At 36.5% G+C, this 18,602-nt stretch overlaps 2 protein-coding genes across 2 annotated transcripts; one reads left to right on the top strand and one right to left on the bottom strand.

Moving 5' to 3' along the window:
- Positions 1 to 712: 712 nt before the first annotated feature.
- LOC132623085 (uncharacterized) lies at positions 713 to 3,954 on the top strand. The gene is made up of 2 exons (XM_060337787.1): positions 713 to 873; positions 3,322 to 3,954. Exon 2 carries the CDS (start codon positions 3,337 to 3,339, stop codon positions 3,778 to 3,780), a length of 444 nt encoding a protein of 147 aa, XP_060193770.1. The 5' UTR covers positions 713 to 873; positions 3,322 to 3,336; the 3' UTR covers positions 3,781 to 3,954.
- Positions 3,955 to 6,115: 2,161 nt separating this feature from the next.
- LOC132622334 (subtilisin-like serine-protease S) lies at positions 6,116 to 10,731 on the bottom strand. The gene is made up of 11 exons (XM_060336929.1): positions 10,455 to 10,731; positions 10,214 to 10,311; positions 10,006 to 10,103; positions 9,754 to 9,912; positions 9,198 to 9,309; positions 8,579 to 9,104; positions 8,399 to 8,493; positions 8,061 to 8,303; positions 7,848 to 7,962; positions 7,411 to 7,597; positions 6,116 to 7,058 (listed from the first exon to the last, which is right to left on the bottom strand). The coding sequence occupies exons 1-11, from the start codon at positions 10,533 to 10,535 to the stop codon at positions 6,496 to 6,498; spliced, it is 2,277 nt and encodes a 758-aa protein (XP_060192912.1). The 5' UTR covers positions 10,536 to 10,731; the 3' UTR covers positions 6,116 to 6,495.
- Between the last annotated feature and the right edge of the window lie 7,871 nt (positions 10,732 to 18,602).

Genomic DNA, 18,602 nt, shown 5'->3' with positions numbered 1-18,602 from the left:
GATTATTAGTAGAGGTTTAGTTAGCTTTACCTTAATTAATAATTAGGTGCCCTAATTCACCTTAAAATCAATTAGGTGGCGACTCCTTAAATAAAACAAATATAAATCATCAATATGTTGTACTCCTAATTTAACCCGTTTAAAATAGGGTATAACATATACATCTATGAAGAATTCTAATGTTTTTATGTATATGGTGGTTCGAAGTCATAAGATGTTTTTTTATGCAAAATTAAGTAGCGTAAGAACTAATCTATGACTTCATACACTTGAGTATGAAGTAGCGTATGAATTAATCTAAAAAAAAAAAATTCATAGAAGAGTTTATTAATGTCTAAATTATTATCTAAATCCGTTAATGACATGCTTATCATTTTTTGTAGACGCACTAATATATCTTATGACCGACCGCGCGAAGCGCAGATAATTTTATTAGTTTCTAAAATAATTTCGATCACTTTAATTTAACACGTGCGGAAAATTAAAGCGAATAATTTAATTTCGATCATTTTACTAGTTGGAAAGGTGTATACTTTCCAACTACATAAGAATAATTTTGTTAAAACTAACAATTGTCTAAAAATTATAGTACTTGGTACCATTTGCTTTTACCCATAGTATCGGATCAACTTGTAGCACATTGAACTTGATACAAATATCATGACATATTTAAAATTATAAAATTTTAAGTTTCCTTGTTGAAATTAGACATTAAACACCGGTAAATAAGATGAAAGTTTAAAGTATTTTGAAATAGAGGTAGGTAGGTGTGCAATTAACAGAACTGAAGAAAACCCTTTTCTTCTTTACTGTAAAGCTCCGAAAACTTGCCTCCCCTAAATTGCCCACAGAATTCATCCCTGGTCATTACAGGTAAATTTTGTGGATATGCTTTTCTTCATATTAAATCGTAAATATGCAATTTTAACATAGGGCTTATGGGGTTTATTTTGCTACTCTTAGTTGGGTTCTTGGATCCTGTTGATTTTTTTTTTCTTCTTTTACTATAATTTATAACGATTATTATTAGATTTTGAACTCGATTCAAAATTTTGTCTTTTTTTTTCCCCGCTACTGTTGATCGTGAATGTTAGGTTGCCTTTTTTCGTTTTGTAATAAAATTCATTAAGCTATGGCTTTGAGTAACCTAATTTCATCCTGGTAAATATATGATAGGTTTCTGCTAAGCTTCCTAGATTGAACTATAGATTGGCTAAAGAATGTAAAGGGTTCATTTATATATTTGTGATGATGACCATGGGACTTCCATAATGGAGGTTTTAGATTCGAAACCCCCTGCCTACCACAGCAGGGGATTTGCCTTCTAGGTTGAGCTCGTCGCACGGGGATTGGCTAGTGCGGGTTATCTCGCCTGAGTGGTTTGCGGGCTATTGCACAGGAGCGGGGTTTACCCTGTGCACACCCGAAGAGTAGCGGCTGTGGTTCCCTTGTCATAAAAAAAATATTTGTGATCATGAGTGGGGTTTTTGAAATGTTTATGTTAAATAATGATGCACATTGGAGGAAGAAGGTTGCTAGTGTTTTCTCGAAAAGAAAACTGAGAGAACTTAGTAAAAGTGAGTTTAGAATGGATTTATCACATCTATTCTAAATTAGAATATTCATGTTTTCACAACATGTGTTCTTCCAAATCTTCAGATATAACTAATGGAGTTTAGATCTATCTAAATAACTGTCTAGCGTCAAATTTGCTTTGCGCTTATGTGCAATACTCTTTTTGGCTTGAGTTCAATTCCTTTTTAGGTTTTGTGTTTTCTTAAATCTGGAGTCATTCAAGACTAAGTTTGCAACGAAAATTTGAGGTCGTCTTATTGAAATGCTTCCCATTTCTTATCTAAAAATCACTCTTCTGTTCAAGCAGTTCTTGCAACTTACAAATTTACATGTAATCCTTGTCCGACGTTCTTCTGGTTATGCTAGGAGACTTATGGCGTGGCTGGGCATCGTAAGGTCCATCATTTTGATGGTCTATACATGAAGTTTTATTTTTTGAGTCTAAGGTCAAAATCGGTGATACCAACCAGAATTGATGATAAGATGTTCTTGAAAGAAAAAAATTGTCACCTTGGTACCTATACTCTCATCTTGAAGTAGAGTATAATGGAATTATCTTGCTTAATTAAAACAGTAAAATGTATGGAGAAGGTAGAACAAATGAAGGCCAAATCTTTGGACATGGACAGAGATTCTTCAGCATGACCCTGTATCCAGTTTTGCAAAAGCTCTGTAGAATGGGAAAAAATGATGTTTTGTGCTTCCAGTTTATTTAAAAAATAAGTGATGCACCATGGTGTATCGGTGCTCTGTATATTGAGATGTCTGGAACAATATTTCCTATATCGTTCATTTGGTTCTTATTAGTTGATAGAACTACCTCGTCTATTTTTCCCCTCTGTTATATCTTTGAGAGTATTAGAAATTGATACTGTTGGTAAGTGGTTTTTATGTTACCGTGGGATTCATTTATTGTTATTTTGGTGCTTAGTGTTTGGAGGGTTTACGATAATCTGTGCTTCTCTCTTAACTGTCTGATGCTATTTCAGATGCTTTCTTTTTTTGGTTTTCCTTTGAGACATTTCCACTCCACTGCTTGATAGTTCAATGCATAACTTTCACGTTGGCATTATTCTCGTCCGGACTTTATTCTACTAATTGGACCTTTTTGTTAATTCCTGAGTGGGTCCTCCTACCTCTCTCTGCACCATCAACATCCCGAAGATATTGTGGATGATAACAAGAACATATTACCTCAGGCTGCATTCAGGAATTACTTATTTTCTTTTCAGGGTTCTTTTGTTTTTGTGTGTGATAGGTGGGGGTGATTGCATGAGTTAGAATATAGAGACGAACAAAAGAACCCCAAAAAGTAAACCAAATTCTGGTTGGATGATTATTTACCAACTCGATTCACGACCTTACTTCAACCAGGCTGACTGAGCTAATATTTTCAGCTGCCTTGGGTCATGAGGATTTAGCAAATGGCTTTCTGTGTTCATCTTTTGTGAGGCTAGCATAAGTTTTTATTTTTATTTAATGTTAAGTTTTTAATGTGATAAAGGTGAGGCTATCATAAGTTATGGTTCCTAAATCTTATAAAAAGAGATAACATAGTCTTGAGTAGACGGACCTATGTTTTATGATCAGCAAACAACATCCATTTCAATGAAATATGTCAGTGTGTTCTTTGAGACTCTGCTTTGGTTCTCTACTAGAATCTGAAAACCCAAATGACTTTTCTTCCGAGGTGCTGCTTTGCCATTGTTGCACCCTTCTGATATCAATAGCTGTTTATCCTTGCAGATCAAATATAGAGATATGCAAGACCAGAGAGGACTTGAGGAAGCTCCAGCTTCTAAATTGCGGAAAAAGAAAACATCACAACAAAAGGCTCCAGTGTTGCAAAAAGAAGGGAATAAAGCAAAAAGGATACAAGATTTGCATGCACTGTCAGTTCAAAATGGACTAAAAACCACCAAAAGAGTCCCATCGAACGGAGTTTCCCCATTATTCCAATATGCCGAGAAATCAATGCCTGAGTTCTCGACAGATACTTCTACTTCTGGAAATGAATATCGGGCATTGAGGAGAAAGTATCTATTGCTGGAGGAAGAAAGTTTTGCTCTTGGTAAAGAATTGAGAGAAGCCGAAGATGAGATTAATGCCCTTGAAGACGAGAAGCTAACACTCCTTGATGAACTTGTTGTGTTAGAAGGCCTAGTTGATCCCTCAGATATTCAATCCCAAGGCCAGCGATTGTGATGGTTTAAATCTGTGTTTCAGTAAATTGTTATATATATATATATATATAGAGAGAGAGAGAGAGAGAGAATTGTGTACTACAATCCAAGTTCTGTTAGCATAAAGTTGAGATGTTATAGTGGAGGTGGTAACGACGCGTTATATAACATCGATTAGTTGTTTATTGCACGATTACTAAGTCTATAGTTCCTCCCAACCCCCTCCCAAATCTTGTTTTCAAGTTCTCTTTCTGGATCAGACACTGTTTCTGTTACTGGATCTTATTCCCTCAAACTGCAGTGGAGTCTCTTTATTGATTTGATTCAGATCACTGTTGGGTATGTTGGATCAGTTGAAAGTCTTAAGACTTGTACCGAGTGTCAGAAAAAAAAAAGTTTTTGTTTCATGGGTTTAATAACGGAAAAGGTCCATATATGCCCGCGGAATATGCGAAATTGCGCGCATTTGTCCGTCGTTTAAAGATCAGTCTGCCCATGTCCCTAACGTTACGTTTTGCGTCACTCATGCCCTTGAGTTAACGAAACCTGACAAAAATATTGGAGGGCAAATTTGTGCAGTTCCGCATAGTATAGGGCATATGTGATCCACTGGAATTCCTAAATATTATAGCACAAAAGCAACAATATGACACAAAATATCACTGCATTTCAAAACATAAAAAACATTTACAATTACAATCCATGCATCCATCAATACATTACATCTAAATTATACAACTAAAAGATCAAATGCAATTATAACCATCTTTTAAAGATTGTTTTCACAAACAAGAGCACCATTTTACCTTTTTAAAAGATTTGTTTTACTAATGATAATATCTTCTTCTTTTTTCAATTAGTTGATGACCTGGATAGTTCTTTCTAGATATTTTTCGTCTTCTCAATCCCAATATCTATACGATAATGCATGCAACAACTGCCGCACAAAACATAAACATAAAAAAAATCATTACAGATCTGCCACAAAAAAATCACAAGGAAAAAGAGATAACTTACATAAAACTTATGACACCTAAAAAAACGTCTCCTGCAGTGTTGTTGATAGCAATAATAGAGAGAATATTACATTTTAAGGATTTATATGGTCTTACATAAAATTTAATGTGGTCTGGTCCTTTCGCGAATTTCACGCCTAACATAAATTTAGTAGAATTATTTGGAGTCCATGATGTGAGATGGAGTGACGAACCCTTCCACAACTATTTGAAGAACTCGAAGCTTCTAACATTTCATAAACAAGTGAAAGAATAAGAGAGCAAAGTGTGGGTTGCACGATAAGTGTGGAGTTTCAAAAGGCAGTACCAAAAAATCATTGGCTAGCATAAAGTGCACTACAAAAAAAATCTAAAAACTATTGGTACAATAAGAAATTGTTGCATGCATTATCGTGTAGATATTGGGACTAGAAAGACAAAAAATATCTAGATATATATTTACACAATTACACTACATAATAATTTAATAAAATTCACGAAAAAATAACTCTAATTTTTAATTTTAATTTCTTTAGCCAATATAATCACTAGATAATCTTTGCATAATTAGTGTATATACTCTACCTTGACGATGATAAACTTATTATAGACTGAATATAATATTTCAAACTTGACTCTCTATTGATGTACAAGAAGAGATTTACTTTTAATAAAGAACCTAACTTAAGTTTGACATTTTTTTTATTACTGTCTTTTTAAAAAATTTAAAGATACTCGTGTTACAAGCTAAAAGGGTTCACAACTTCAAATCATATTATCCAGGTCATCAACAAATTGACAAAAAAAAAAAGATATTATCATTAGCAAAACAAATCTTTTGAAAAGGTAAAACAGTGCTCTTGTTTGTGAAAATAATCTTTAAAAGAAAATAGTGCTCTTGTTTGTGAAAATAATCTTTAAAAGATGGTTGTAATGTATAATTTAGATATAATGTAATGGTGGATGCATGAATTGTAATTGCAAATGTTTTTTATGTTTTGAAATGCAATGATATTTTGTGTCACATTGTTGCTTTTGTGCCATAATATTTAGGAATTTTAGTGGATCAAATATGCCCCTATACTATGCGGAAGTGCACAAATTTACCCTCCAATATTTTTGTCAGGTTTATGTTAACTCAAGGTCATGGGTGACGCAAAACGTAACGTTAGGGGCATGGGTGGACTGACCTTTAAACGACGGGCAAATGCGTGCAATTTCGCATAGTCCTCAAGCATATATGGACCTTTGCCGGTTTAATAATACCAACATGATAAGATATTCCATTAATGAATGAACTACTAGTAAAGATAGAAGCAGAGACACGGAGATGTCAATCCATAATGCAAATTACAAGACAAGTAAAGGAATTTTGCAGTATATATGAAAGTTGCGTAAATCAAGGCTGCATGGACAGTGGCGGAGCCAGAATTTTCGCCGAGAGGGTTCAAAATATAAAAAAGTAAGCATACGAAGAAGCCTAAGGGGGTTCAAAACTAGGGACAGATGGAATAAAGAATTACACTAGTTATTTGTATTCAACTACTAATTACAAGTATTCTACTATGAATTTTGTGTTGGCTTCATGCAATTATCAAGTGTGATACCGAATCTTTCCTCCTGCCCCATAAACTTTACTTGTCACTTCACATTTTCCTTAGCTCCTGCAACCATTTTCAGCAGCTACTGGTTGTAATATCTGTTACTTCCTTTTTAACCAAATAAATTGCTTTTCAGCTCAACTATACCATCCTACCCATGTTGGAATGTGCTACTCTGACAACAAGTGGCGATGTTACCCATGTTCTTTTGTTCCTCCATGACAAGGACCCAAAGACATATCCCTGTGTGGGTGCAGCCACTTTGAAAGTCACTGTAAAATTCATCTTCTGGTAATATCTAGTGAAGGCTAATCTTCGGGGCACCACAGTAACATTGACACCCTTAGGTGCAAATATAACTGCCCTGTAAATGCTTCTTGCTTTCCCCACATTTGTGACAGTTCGCGATACTGAATATTTGTTTCTGAGGTCTGGTACTGTGATGGAGGGATAATTTAGTTCACTTGGTGATGCAAAGGTTTGATCACACGTTCTGTTGTCCCTCATAATCAGATGCAAAGATTTCTCATCATAACCTAGTGAACAAATAAATGCTCTGTAATCTGCTGGCTGTGCATCATATATAAGACCAGGATCCAGGACTTTCGTGGGGTTCACAAAGCCAGAACCAAAGTCAAATGGATTAGCCCTCTCCCCATCAGGGTCTACTATTATGGGTTTGTGATGCATATCTGACAGTTTGGCTGCATTTAACATTCATGACATTAGATTATTATGTAAAAGTTAACGCCACTTTTATACACACAAACAGTTTTAAGATACAAAGCTCAAACAATACCTGAAACAACTTTTAAGATATAAAGCTCAAACAAAACCATGAGTAGTTTTTAAGATAATTTGCTCAAGCAAAACCAAATCTGTTGAGTATATGTTACCCCCTCACCCTTTTCTTTCTTTTATTAAAGCAAATCTCATACGCACCTATAGCTTCCTATAAATCACCCTTCAAACCATGCAAGCAGATGAAATGGGCAGATTCTAAATGCATTAAAGGCTTGAATGAAATAGTTAGACTATGTAATGCATCTATTTTACCTGTTGTCATGATGGCTGATTTGATTGCAGAGGGAGACCATGATGGATGCAAAGCTTTTATCAAGGCAACAACTCCTGCTATGTGGGGGCAAGACATGGAAGTTCCAGAGAGTATGTTAAAGTTCAATCTAGAAACTGCTGGAGACCACGCTGCCAGGATATTTAATCCAGGAGCTGCAATATCAGGCTACAAGGCAAATCAGCAGGGAAATTACTTACAACAAAAAGTGAATCCTCAAGTAAAGTAGGAACCAAAGAGATTCAAAGTAAACAGAACTAATCTACAACCACATTGAAGATCCTGGAAGTAAATCTCAGGATGCAACGTAAAACTTTGTTGGTCTAGATGATAAAAGCAATGAGGGTTTGATGTTGAAACGAGCAGTTGAAAGACCAGTCTCTAAAAAACTTGATACTATTTTAAGCACACAAATTACCTTCAAAATTTCTGGTGTTAGAGAATTAGGACCTCTTGAAGAAAATGCTGTTACTCGAGGAGCAGGTTGAGCTCCCAAAACAGTTTTGGCAGAAAGAATCCTTGCCGTAGGGTGGCTGTTAATGTAAAAGAGATGTGAAATAGGGTGAGATGATTGCTCATAACATCAAAGACTATACAACTAATATCAACAGTCACAAAGAAAGAAATGAACCGTGTATTATTAATGTAAGCTAGGATCTTGTTTCCAATCCTTTTTCCAACAGTTGCTGCTGGAATGGAAAAGGGGATGGCCACACCCTTGTCTGCTTCATCAATAAGGATCATCCCAACCCCACCAGCTTTTTTAACTATCATGCTTTTTTCCAGCTTCGACTCACTTGAGCTTCCAGCATGTCGACACACAAGAACCTTCCCTTTGGCCTTAGTTCTATTCAAAGAACTATCTAAGCAATAACTAGTGGAAAAGAAAGGAAAGAAAAAGTACTTTAATATAATTGTCAATGCATACATATCTATATTTAACTAACAGCAAAGTACCTTCTGCTTCACCTGGATTGATAGGGAGTGAAGTATCCAGCATATGCTTCAGAAGCAGGTATGATTCTTGCAGATGTATTCATTTGAGATAAGCTAAGACTTTCACCCTTCCAAATATCCAGAACATAATGAGGAGATAGAAGTTGAATACTCCATTACTTAACATGTAAACTAATCGAAAAGTGGGATTACCATGAGTCGAACTCTATTTCCTAGTATAATATCAGATGTAATATCTCTGTCAGTTGAACTGGCTGCAACTGTAATCATCCAGGGAGCTAAATTTGTGGCTGAACCAGAGGTTCCTTCATTTCCAGCTGAAGCCACCACGAGTATCTCACGGCTAACAGCATGAAATGACCCCACGGAAATAGCATCATTGAAATAATCTCCTTGGGGAGCTTCAGATCCCAAAGATAGAGAAATTACATGAACCCCATCTCTAATTGCATCATCAAATGCAGCCAACAAATCAACATCATAGCAACCAGAACTCCAACAGGTTTTATACACTGCTATTCTGGCCATTGGGGCACCACCTCTGGCTCCTCCAGATGCCAAACCTTTGTAATTCATATTAGCTACGTAACGCCCTGCAGCAGTCGAAGCTGTGTGACTTCCATGACCAGTACTGTCCCTGGCAGACTTGAACATGGCCTTTCCATTATCTTCTTCAGCTACATAGCCACTCATATAATATCTAGCCCCAATTAGTTTCCTATGTAAGACAAAATTATACTTATTGCACTTTTCATCCATCAATATAACAAAACATTAAACTGCACGAAATGGTTGGCAAATAAAAGAAAACCTGTTGCATATTGAGGCATTAAATGCTTCCCCTGATTGACATTGTCCTTTCCATCCAGCTGGCACTGGGGGCATATTGGTGTCACTAAAACTTGGAGACTCAGGCCAAATTCCTGTTTCAGTAAACATCTTAAGAGCTTAACCTCAAATTACACTCACAAACAGTTCAACAAATGCAAAGAAGAAACTGGACAGTTGCATAAACTTGGGCTGAAGAAAATCTATGCAAACATATCCCATCATTCGAAAATGATTGAAACAAGAATTGATTGATGAGTAGATGAAAAGGAAACAGAGTACTAAAGGAACTACTTTCCCCAGTTCAACCATATGTACCTAAAATGACAAACTTAGCACTTTTTCAAAGTCATGTTATTGTACTCTTTCTTAAGAAAAGTAACAGAGACAAGAGCCTTTTACGTGACAATACAATAAATGAAGGGACCATCTAGGTTGGTTCCATCTAATAGTACTAAATGGTCATATCTTCACCTAACTGGAAAAAGATTGCTGCAATTAAGATTACTTAAAGTTAAAGGAACAGAGAAATTAATTACCTGTATCAATGAAACCAATGATTACATTAACTTGGTTCTTGGTCGAAAAACCTGGTATTTCCATTGTTTCATCATCACTAAGCCCCATAAAATCCCATGAATGAGTTGTATGCAGGTTCCTCTTAGTATTAGGAAATACAGATACCACTCCAGGCATTTCTGTTTTGTTTCAACGTTAAAGACAAACTTCTTATTACTATTTATTCATTTTTCTGTAATACAGTAAAGGAAAAACATTTGGCAAAGGCTTACTGGATATTTCAGAAGCCTGTGTTTCAGTCAACTTTGCTGCAAAGCCTTTAAAACCATGCCTATAACTGTATACATGTGAAGTCTTGGCTTGTTCAACGCTGTAAAAGTTACCACTTCAGTCTTTTGCCAAAAACAACAAGTGTAAAACAGAGAAGAACCAGATAAAAAGGGGAAAACAAATTCATAGCTATAAGTAACAAGGACTTACTTTCCTCTATGAATAACAGTCAGCATTTGATGGTTTTGCCTCAAAATGTCATCTGGATGTTCATCATTCTCTTTGCTTCCCATGTACACCACATATAACTGGGGGAAAAAAAAAAAACAAGAACACAACTTTACCAACTATTCATCATTTTCAAAACATCATTCAAATATACATCCTCAATAACAGCAAATAAAAACCCATATCCACATAAAGTTCATAAAGACTACAGAGCCAAGTTTACCTTTGAAGACAAGCAAAGGCTAATTTCTCCAAGAAAAACACAAAGATACAGTAAAAGAAGAGTCTTTTTTGAAACACCCATCTCCTACTTTGTAGTACGAGGCTAGTAGAAGAATGTGTAATCTACTACAAGCAGAAAAAAGATGAGGTTTTTATAGCAGGACAAGACACACAGAGTATGAGAAAAGAAATGATTTGAAATAAAGAAGAGAGAGAGAAAAAGAGAGAGAGATTATTCAGTGTCACGGGTATACTGTGGCGGTACACCAGTATATTTCCTTCTGTTACACAAAATTAGTAGTACTAGTATTTGGTATAGCGTAAAACTGTATCCAAGAATTTGATGGGTATAATTATGTCAGTACAAAGTTCTGGTAAGCGGGATAAGGCGAATATTCTAGAATTAAGTTTGTAATTAATTTTATATTTTATTTGGTAAAAAGTGTAAGCTTATCTTATTATTCAGTGGCGGAGTCAGAATTTTCACTAAGGGGGTTCAAAAATATGAAGAAGTAAACATACGAAGAAGCCAAAAGGGTTCAACATCTATTATATATACATAAAAAAATAATTTTAACATTCAATATACACTGTAATTTTCTGTCGAGGGAGTTCGTCCAAACCCCCCTAGGTTACACTTGGCTCCGCCCCTGTTATTATTTTATTCCACCTCATAGGTTGAATAAATTAGTTTAGAAATAATAATCTCAAAACTATAATTTCGAGATAACTTAGTTCATGTACCAAACTCTCCACTCACACAAGGCAGAAAAAATTGGAGAAAAGGGAAGTTAGTGTGAAAATGGAGGCTTTGCTTTTAACTGAACTAACCACGAGGGACTCCACTACCTAAGGAGAAGCAACAGTTTGTCAGTCAGTAGACCGTTAAAAAGGAAAAAAAGATTATTCCATTATTGTGTGGAGTAATTATACTTTAGTGCTACGTGTCTGTTAAAACACCATTATTATTATTATATACAGGTGATGGATGAACCAAGGGAAAGTACTGCTACTATACTAGGATATATAGCCCCAATTTCCTCTCATGATTTTGTACATTCACCAATGTAAATTCTTCAGGGCTTCTTTCACATGCTAGGAGGGAATAATTAGTTGTTTTGGGTATGTTTTAGGAGACTTCCAATCAGTATTTTTCAGTGTGTGACTGACCAGGCATATACCTGGTAAATTCAATTTTTTATTGAAGTATAGAAAACCCAAAAAAAGGATACTTTCTCATGTTAACCTTCTCTTTGAATGTTAAAAACTTTTTAATTGAACCGCTTATTTAATACAAAAGAGTTTATTTTATATCCACCGTTCATAGTATAAACTAATTTTTTATGCAATCAGTTCAATGGGTTCTGCTTAAAAAGTCACATGTTTTATTTTTCAATTTACTAATTCGAATGCTAATGAGTAATTATTTCTACTTACTGGACTGTTATGGCCAATTTTATGCATGGATCCCATAATATTTTATGTATAAGAAACTAGGACACTAAAGTAAAACAAGCCACAAATTTAAGAAATTTTAAGAAATGTTGTTTGATTCGGTATAATACTTGTGTCACGGAAAATGGGAAGTATTGATACATTTATTGGTCAATGGTCAACTTGCCAAATAAAGCTCTTAAAATCTTTAAATAAAAATCACTTTGTTTCAAGTTCTTATTTTAATTTTTAAGTTATTGGGCTATGGCCTTTTTATCTCTCTGGCTTTGATATATAATGTACTACATGATAGAGTATATACCATCCAAATGATCAAAGAGTTCCTAGTAAGCTAAGCAAAGATGTTTCCTAATTTAGTGGTTCTAGTTTTTATATCAAAACTTGCAGCGGAAGAACAAGAAAAAAGAGAAGAGTTGTTGTTGACACATTGACTTTGGGTTTAAAAAAACCGACTAAAGGAATAGGATTCTAGTGGGTCGATAATCATGAGGTTTGAAGTTTAAATTTTAATGGAGATAAAAATATTAGGTAATATTTTTTTGTCTATTCATGTCTTGGTTGACAGAATCCTGGTGAGAGATATATATCAAATATTCATAGCATTAACTGAGGCATATACAAGCTGATGGAACACTACAATTAAAAAAAAAAAGGATGAGGGCTCTAGAAGGATACTGTAATCCAATGTTGATAATAAAAAGTTCAGGTCATTCATCATCATATTACCAGAATTGTCATCATTACTCACCATTATCACCAATTATAGCAGTCATCAACATTTGGTAGTTAACTCTATTTGAGCTTTATTAGTACAACTTTTTCATCATCTTGGAAAAAGGAAGAAAGCTTGGGTGCAACTTGCAAGCAATTCAACCGTGGAAAAGAATATTACTCCATATTCAGTAGAATTGATGATGAGATACAATACTAGTAAATAATTATAGCTGCCTTATGAATTGTGATAAGAAAGTATAAGGCTCATGTGTTAGTAAGGTTTTTTATTTTTGTTTTAACTTCTTTCTAAAGAATAGGGCTGTGCGAAAAGAATTAATTTTATCATTCGTTATACTACTTATTTTCTGTGTCATCCAAGTGCCTCAAATATATATATACTCCTCCTTCGTTAGGATTGTCCAAGTTGGACCTATAATCATCCCACATGACACTGTCATTTTAGCGAGGTGACCGATCACTACGTGCAGAGGCGGATCTAGAATTTAAATTTTAGGGGTTCAACATCTTAAATTTTTAGCACTAACCTATTATATTTTTAAAGTTATGGGTTCAAGTTTACTATTTCTTGTAATTTTAGTAAATTTTTACACATAAATTTATATCCCGCATCGAAAGTTTGAGGTTCAATTGAACCCCAAGTTACAGAGCTCCTTCCGCCACTGACAACGTGGCATGTCACCTCAAAATTAAACCCCAATTCATTTCACCCCTCGCATCCACTTTTTCCTTCCATCGCTAATTATGAAGATAAAAATCATATTAATTTTTTATGTCATCACCTAATATTTGCTCACTTCACGGAGGAATGTGGAAACATGCATGAAATGGCACAAGCTATGGAACAAGAAACAATAAGGACCGTTATTTTATAGAATTGTCATTTGTCACTAACCTAGCTAGATACGTACAAAGACAACTCAGCTAATGGACAGCAAGAGGGAAAGATTTCTCAATCTTTTTGTCCAATAGACAACATCATTTTGCTGGTACTCATTTATTACCTAAAAATAGCAAGAACATACCTAGTAGTAATAATTTTTACTTTACCCTCCCTCGTGGATATCCAAAAATGAAGAAAACCCCAAATAATACTATTGAAATACAGAATAAACCAAACAAAACATAAAGAATCTTATGAAAGCTGCTCTAGTTCGACTCTCTCCTCTCAATTCCAGAGATTTATGCATCGGCATAGTTAAAACGTACAGGAAAACATAATTAGCTAACGTCCTAACATTATAACAAGTAGTGTTAATATGTTAGGTACAAAATCTCTATTATATTCTTTCCATTTCATTTAGTTATTTACGTGGACAAATTCAAAATTTGAATTTTATGGGTAATCGAAATTTATTAGGAGTACATTCTAGCTATCTCATTTATTGAATACTTATATCTATTACTAATATTTTAACTTAAACGTACTTAGTATTTTACTATTTTTGTTTAACACATATCCAGAGCCTAAGCAGTGGCGGAGCCACACTATGCTGAGGGTGTCCATCCGAACCCTCTCGGCTGAAAAAAATATTATTTTTACAAGATTAAAATTATTTTTTATGTATATAAAGTAGATGTTGAACCCCCTTAGGCTTTTGCATATATTTACTTTTTTATATTTTGAACCCCCTTGGTGAAAATTCTGGCTCCGCCACTGAGCCTAAGCCAAAACTATTGAACTATTTTATATGCACTATCATGAAATACAACTGTATATCTTTTTTTTTTTTTTTTGCTTTCAACTCCTAGATAGTAAAGAAAGACATTGTCCCTCTTTCATGCAATCACAACATATAATTATCGTACGGTCGAATAGTTGAGTATATATTCATCAAATACATACTATATCATATTCGTTTTCATCCATATTACGTTATAAAAATAATATACTCCAATTATTATTTTTCACCATTGGACTTGATGACAAGGAATAGAGAAACAATATATAGGAATGCACGAAATACGTGAATGTATACCTAAACAAATGGCAGACACATTCCTCATGAATTGCGTGCTTTTGTTCTTTCATCCATTCTCATGTCCTGCCTGCTTTTTTTGTCTTTCCTAGCAAATTCCTATGTGGTCCATTTATTAATGTCATCTCCTGCTTTAAATATCAGTATTAATTTCTACGATTTCTATTATATTTGTTTCAAGAAAATAATTAAGAACTTGGTAGCATCGTTTGAGCTAAGTATTTCAGAAAGATTCTGGGTGAGTTGAATGAATTGCAAAACAGAACCAGAGCAATCGAACAAAATTGAATAGGAACTCTTGATGTCCAATTTTTTTTTTTTCTCTTTTGGGAAGAAAATGATTTTGTTGCTTCCGGGAAGCGCAACTTTATTGGGTGATTAAAAGAATTCGAAGCCCCTAATAAAAATAATGTGGCAACTTTGCATTTTATATTTTCAACCTTTACATGCAATAAAGTGGAAAAGAATTAGTCCGTTCAAGCTACAAGTTCTGCATGCCACGTAATATTTAAATGCATTCCAACTCCTTTTTCAATTTTCTTTTGTTTTGGGGAAATGCACATAAATAGCCTCTCACCCAAATAATAGCTAATAAATGTATATTCATGTATAATATACATATTTTTTGGAGTAGTACATACTTAGTACTCTCTCCGTCCTAATTTATGTGACGTGGTTTGACCGGGCACGGAATATAAGAAATAAATGAAGAATTTTGAATTTTGTGGTCTAAAACAAATCAAAAATATTTGTGTACTCCTTTCATTCACTTTTACTTGTCCACTTTTGACTATGCACACCCCTTAAGAAATAATAAATAAAGTGCATAATTTACCAATGTACCCCATATTAATTGGTGCATATTTTATTGAATTTGAAAAATGATTTGAAGTGAGTATTTAATACTATGGGTAACAAGAAAAATAAATTGTGTTGTCTTGATATGCTAAAAGTGACAAGTAAAAGTAAAAATCTATTTTGGAATACTGGACAAGTAAAAGTGAACGGAGGGAGTAGTTATAAATCATCTCGTTAAGCGTAAAAGATAAAGTTTGAAGTTAAATTATTGTCAAATAAGGAAATGTGTCATTGGACTGACTAAAAAGAAAAGTGTATCATATTAACAGAAGGAATATATTTTGTGTATATTTGACTAAAGACTGTAATTATTTTCGACCGAGCGGCCAAATATGTTAAAAGCTTTTTTTTGGGGACGATGAACCGGAAATGTCCTCAACAATATTTAGTTATGTTAGGATTATCTTTTTGAAAGATTTGTTGAGTAGCATCGTTTGAAGAAATAGTTATACAATATTTTCTTTATGAGTCATCCAAAACAAAACCAAAAAAGTAGTGTATACGGTAAAAACCGGATATGAGTCATATCCGGAGAAACTATGGATCGGAGGAAGAAAAGGGTCGGGAGTTCGCACGAGGGGCGTCACACCTTCCCGGATAAGCGCTTTAATCGAAGCTAAGCAGAGGCGCCCTTTGGCCCGGTCTCTATGCCACCGATGGTTCGGGGACTCTTCCCGAGGGTTCATCACCGTTGATCCGGACAACCGTTTGCCCGTGTATCCGTTGGTCCGTTATGACCGTTGCTGAAGCGCACCAGTGGTGTCACGTCATGGTCGGCCACCAACTATGCGTGTGTCAAACGGCGCCGTCAGTCCAATCCCACCAAATCCGTGCAGGGGCTGTCCTTTTTATTGCTATTCTATTAATTCATATTGTATGAGGCCCATGGGCTCACTGCTATAAATAGGGCATATCCACCTCCCTTAGGGGGGTTCGACTCTTCTTACTTTCCAAGAACATTTGTAATAGAGGAACTCTTATATACTAATTCTTCCATCATTTAATTCGGCCAAGGTCGCCTGTTATTGTGATTAGTGCATTTCATCTATCAAGTATCATACATTGCTCACAAACCTTTATATCGCTAACCTTCAAATATTTTGTTTTCTTTGTCTAGTACACATCAAGAACAAAACACATATCCTATACCCACCTATAAATTTAATTGATTACCCGAATCCGGGGTAAACAGTTTGGCACCCACCGTGGGGCTAGGATAATAGTGGTCTTTGGCCTTGATTTCTACCATATTCATCAAAGCCAAAAACGTCCCTACCCATCTCTGTGAAAACGGTCCAAATGGATGACGTCGAGCAATCCGGTCATGTCAATAATACCGAGATCGTGGCGGAAAACGAAGGAAGTGGACTGCGGGCATTGCCGAACCCCGCTGATCCGAACCCCGTTGATTCAAGGGAAGGACTCAACCGGCAAAATACCGTAGATCAAGAGAACGCCGTCCCACCGGCAACCGACCCCCTAAACACTCATCATTCCGTTACATTGTCCCGGGATCGGGGCCGGAGAGAACCGGACGCACCAAACGATGGCATTAACTTGCGATTAATCTTTGAAATGTTGCAGGAACAAAAGGTGGCAATCGCCGAGCAAGGATTAGCGATTGCCCAACTGCAGAGCGGAAAGGGTGAAGCTGGGCCTGAAAAAGCTAAGGGTATAGCGGAAATCGGAAGGAACGAGCCACGGGTGGTCGAGAGTAATGATTCTGGGGCCGGTTCCTCGACCGAGGTTCTGAAGATGCTCGAAACTTTGGCGCAGCGAGTGGATTCCACCGAAAAGAGGGTCGATACGTACAACTCTCGGGTGGATCAGATACCGGGGGCTCCACCTTTGCTAAAAGGGCCAAACTCAAAAAGGTATATTCAAAGGCCTTTTCCTCCGAGTGCGGCCTCCAAGTTAATCCCGAAGAGATTCAAGATGCCGGATATTCAGAAATACGACGGCACCACGGACCCGCATGAGCATGTGACCTCATACACCTGTGCTATAAAGGGCAATGATATGGAAGAAGATGAGATAGAGTCGGTATTGTTGAAAAAAATTGGAGAGACTCTATCGAAGGGGTCATTAACGTGGTACGACCATCTACCCGAGCATTCGATCACTTCTTTTGAAATGCTCGCCGACGCCTTCGTCAAAGCCCATGCCAGTGCCATAAAGGTGCAGGCCCGTAAGGCTGATATTTTCCGAATAACCCAAAGGGACGACGAGCTACTGCGGGAGTTCGTCACCCGGTTCCAGAGGGAACGGATGGAACTCCCCCCGGTGCCAGAAGAGTGGGCCGCGCAGGCTTTCACAAAATGCCTCAACATGCTAAGTTCGGTGGCTTCGGCCAAATTGAAAGAAAGTTTGCTAGAATATGAGGCCGTAACATGGGCCGACGTCCACAATCGGTATAAGTCAAAGATTTGGGTGGAGGATGCTCAATTAGAGGTCCCACCGGTAAGGATCAAAGTAAATAGAGGTTTCGAGGCACCAAGGAAGGGATACGAAACGAAGTCCGAATCATCGAAAGAAAGATTTCGGCCATATCCCCATTCGGAGAGACAAAATGTTAGGTCAGAAAAATTAATCGAGAGTCCAAGCCATTTCTCTGGACGGGGCAGCAAGCGGGTTGAGCGCCCGTCGAACAGTCGGGGACTCTCGTTTAGGAGCGATGCCGGAAGTTTCGCCAGTAATAAGGTTCCGCCAAAAATTTCGGAGTACAATTTCAACGTTAGTACTTCGGGACTTGTCTCGGCTATTGGGCGTGTCCCCGATGTAAGATGGCCTAAACCATTGAGGTCGGACCCGGGTCAGCGGGATCCGAGCGTAGTGTGTGAATATCACGGAACCCATGGTCATAGAACCGAAGATTGCCGCCAATTGAGAGAGGAGGTAGCCCGGTTATTGAAAAATGGCCACCTCCGAGATCTGCTGAGCGAGCGGGCCAAAAATCATTATAAGGAAAGAGAATCTTATCAAAGGCCCGAACCTGTCGAACCCCAACATACGATCAACATGATAGTGGGGGGCATTGACGCCCCTCGAGGGTCGGTAATGAAGCGGACGGAGATTTCTATTGTTCGTGAGAAGCGCACTCGAGGTCATTCGACCGAGGGATCTAT

This window comes from Lycium barbarum, chromosome 12, assembly GCF_019175385.1.
Source record: "Lycium barbarum isolate Lr01 chromosome 12, ASM1917538v2, whole genome shotgun sequence".
Taxonomy (NCBI): Eukaryota; Viridiplantae; Streptophyta; class Magnoliopsida; order Solanales; family Solanaceae; genus Lycium; species Lycium barbarum.
Note: the sequence above shows the minus strand (reverse complement) of the source record. Positions and strands in the feature narration are given on the sequence as shown.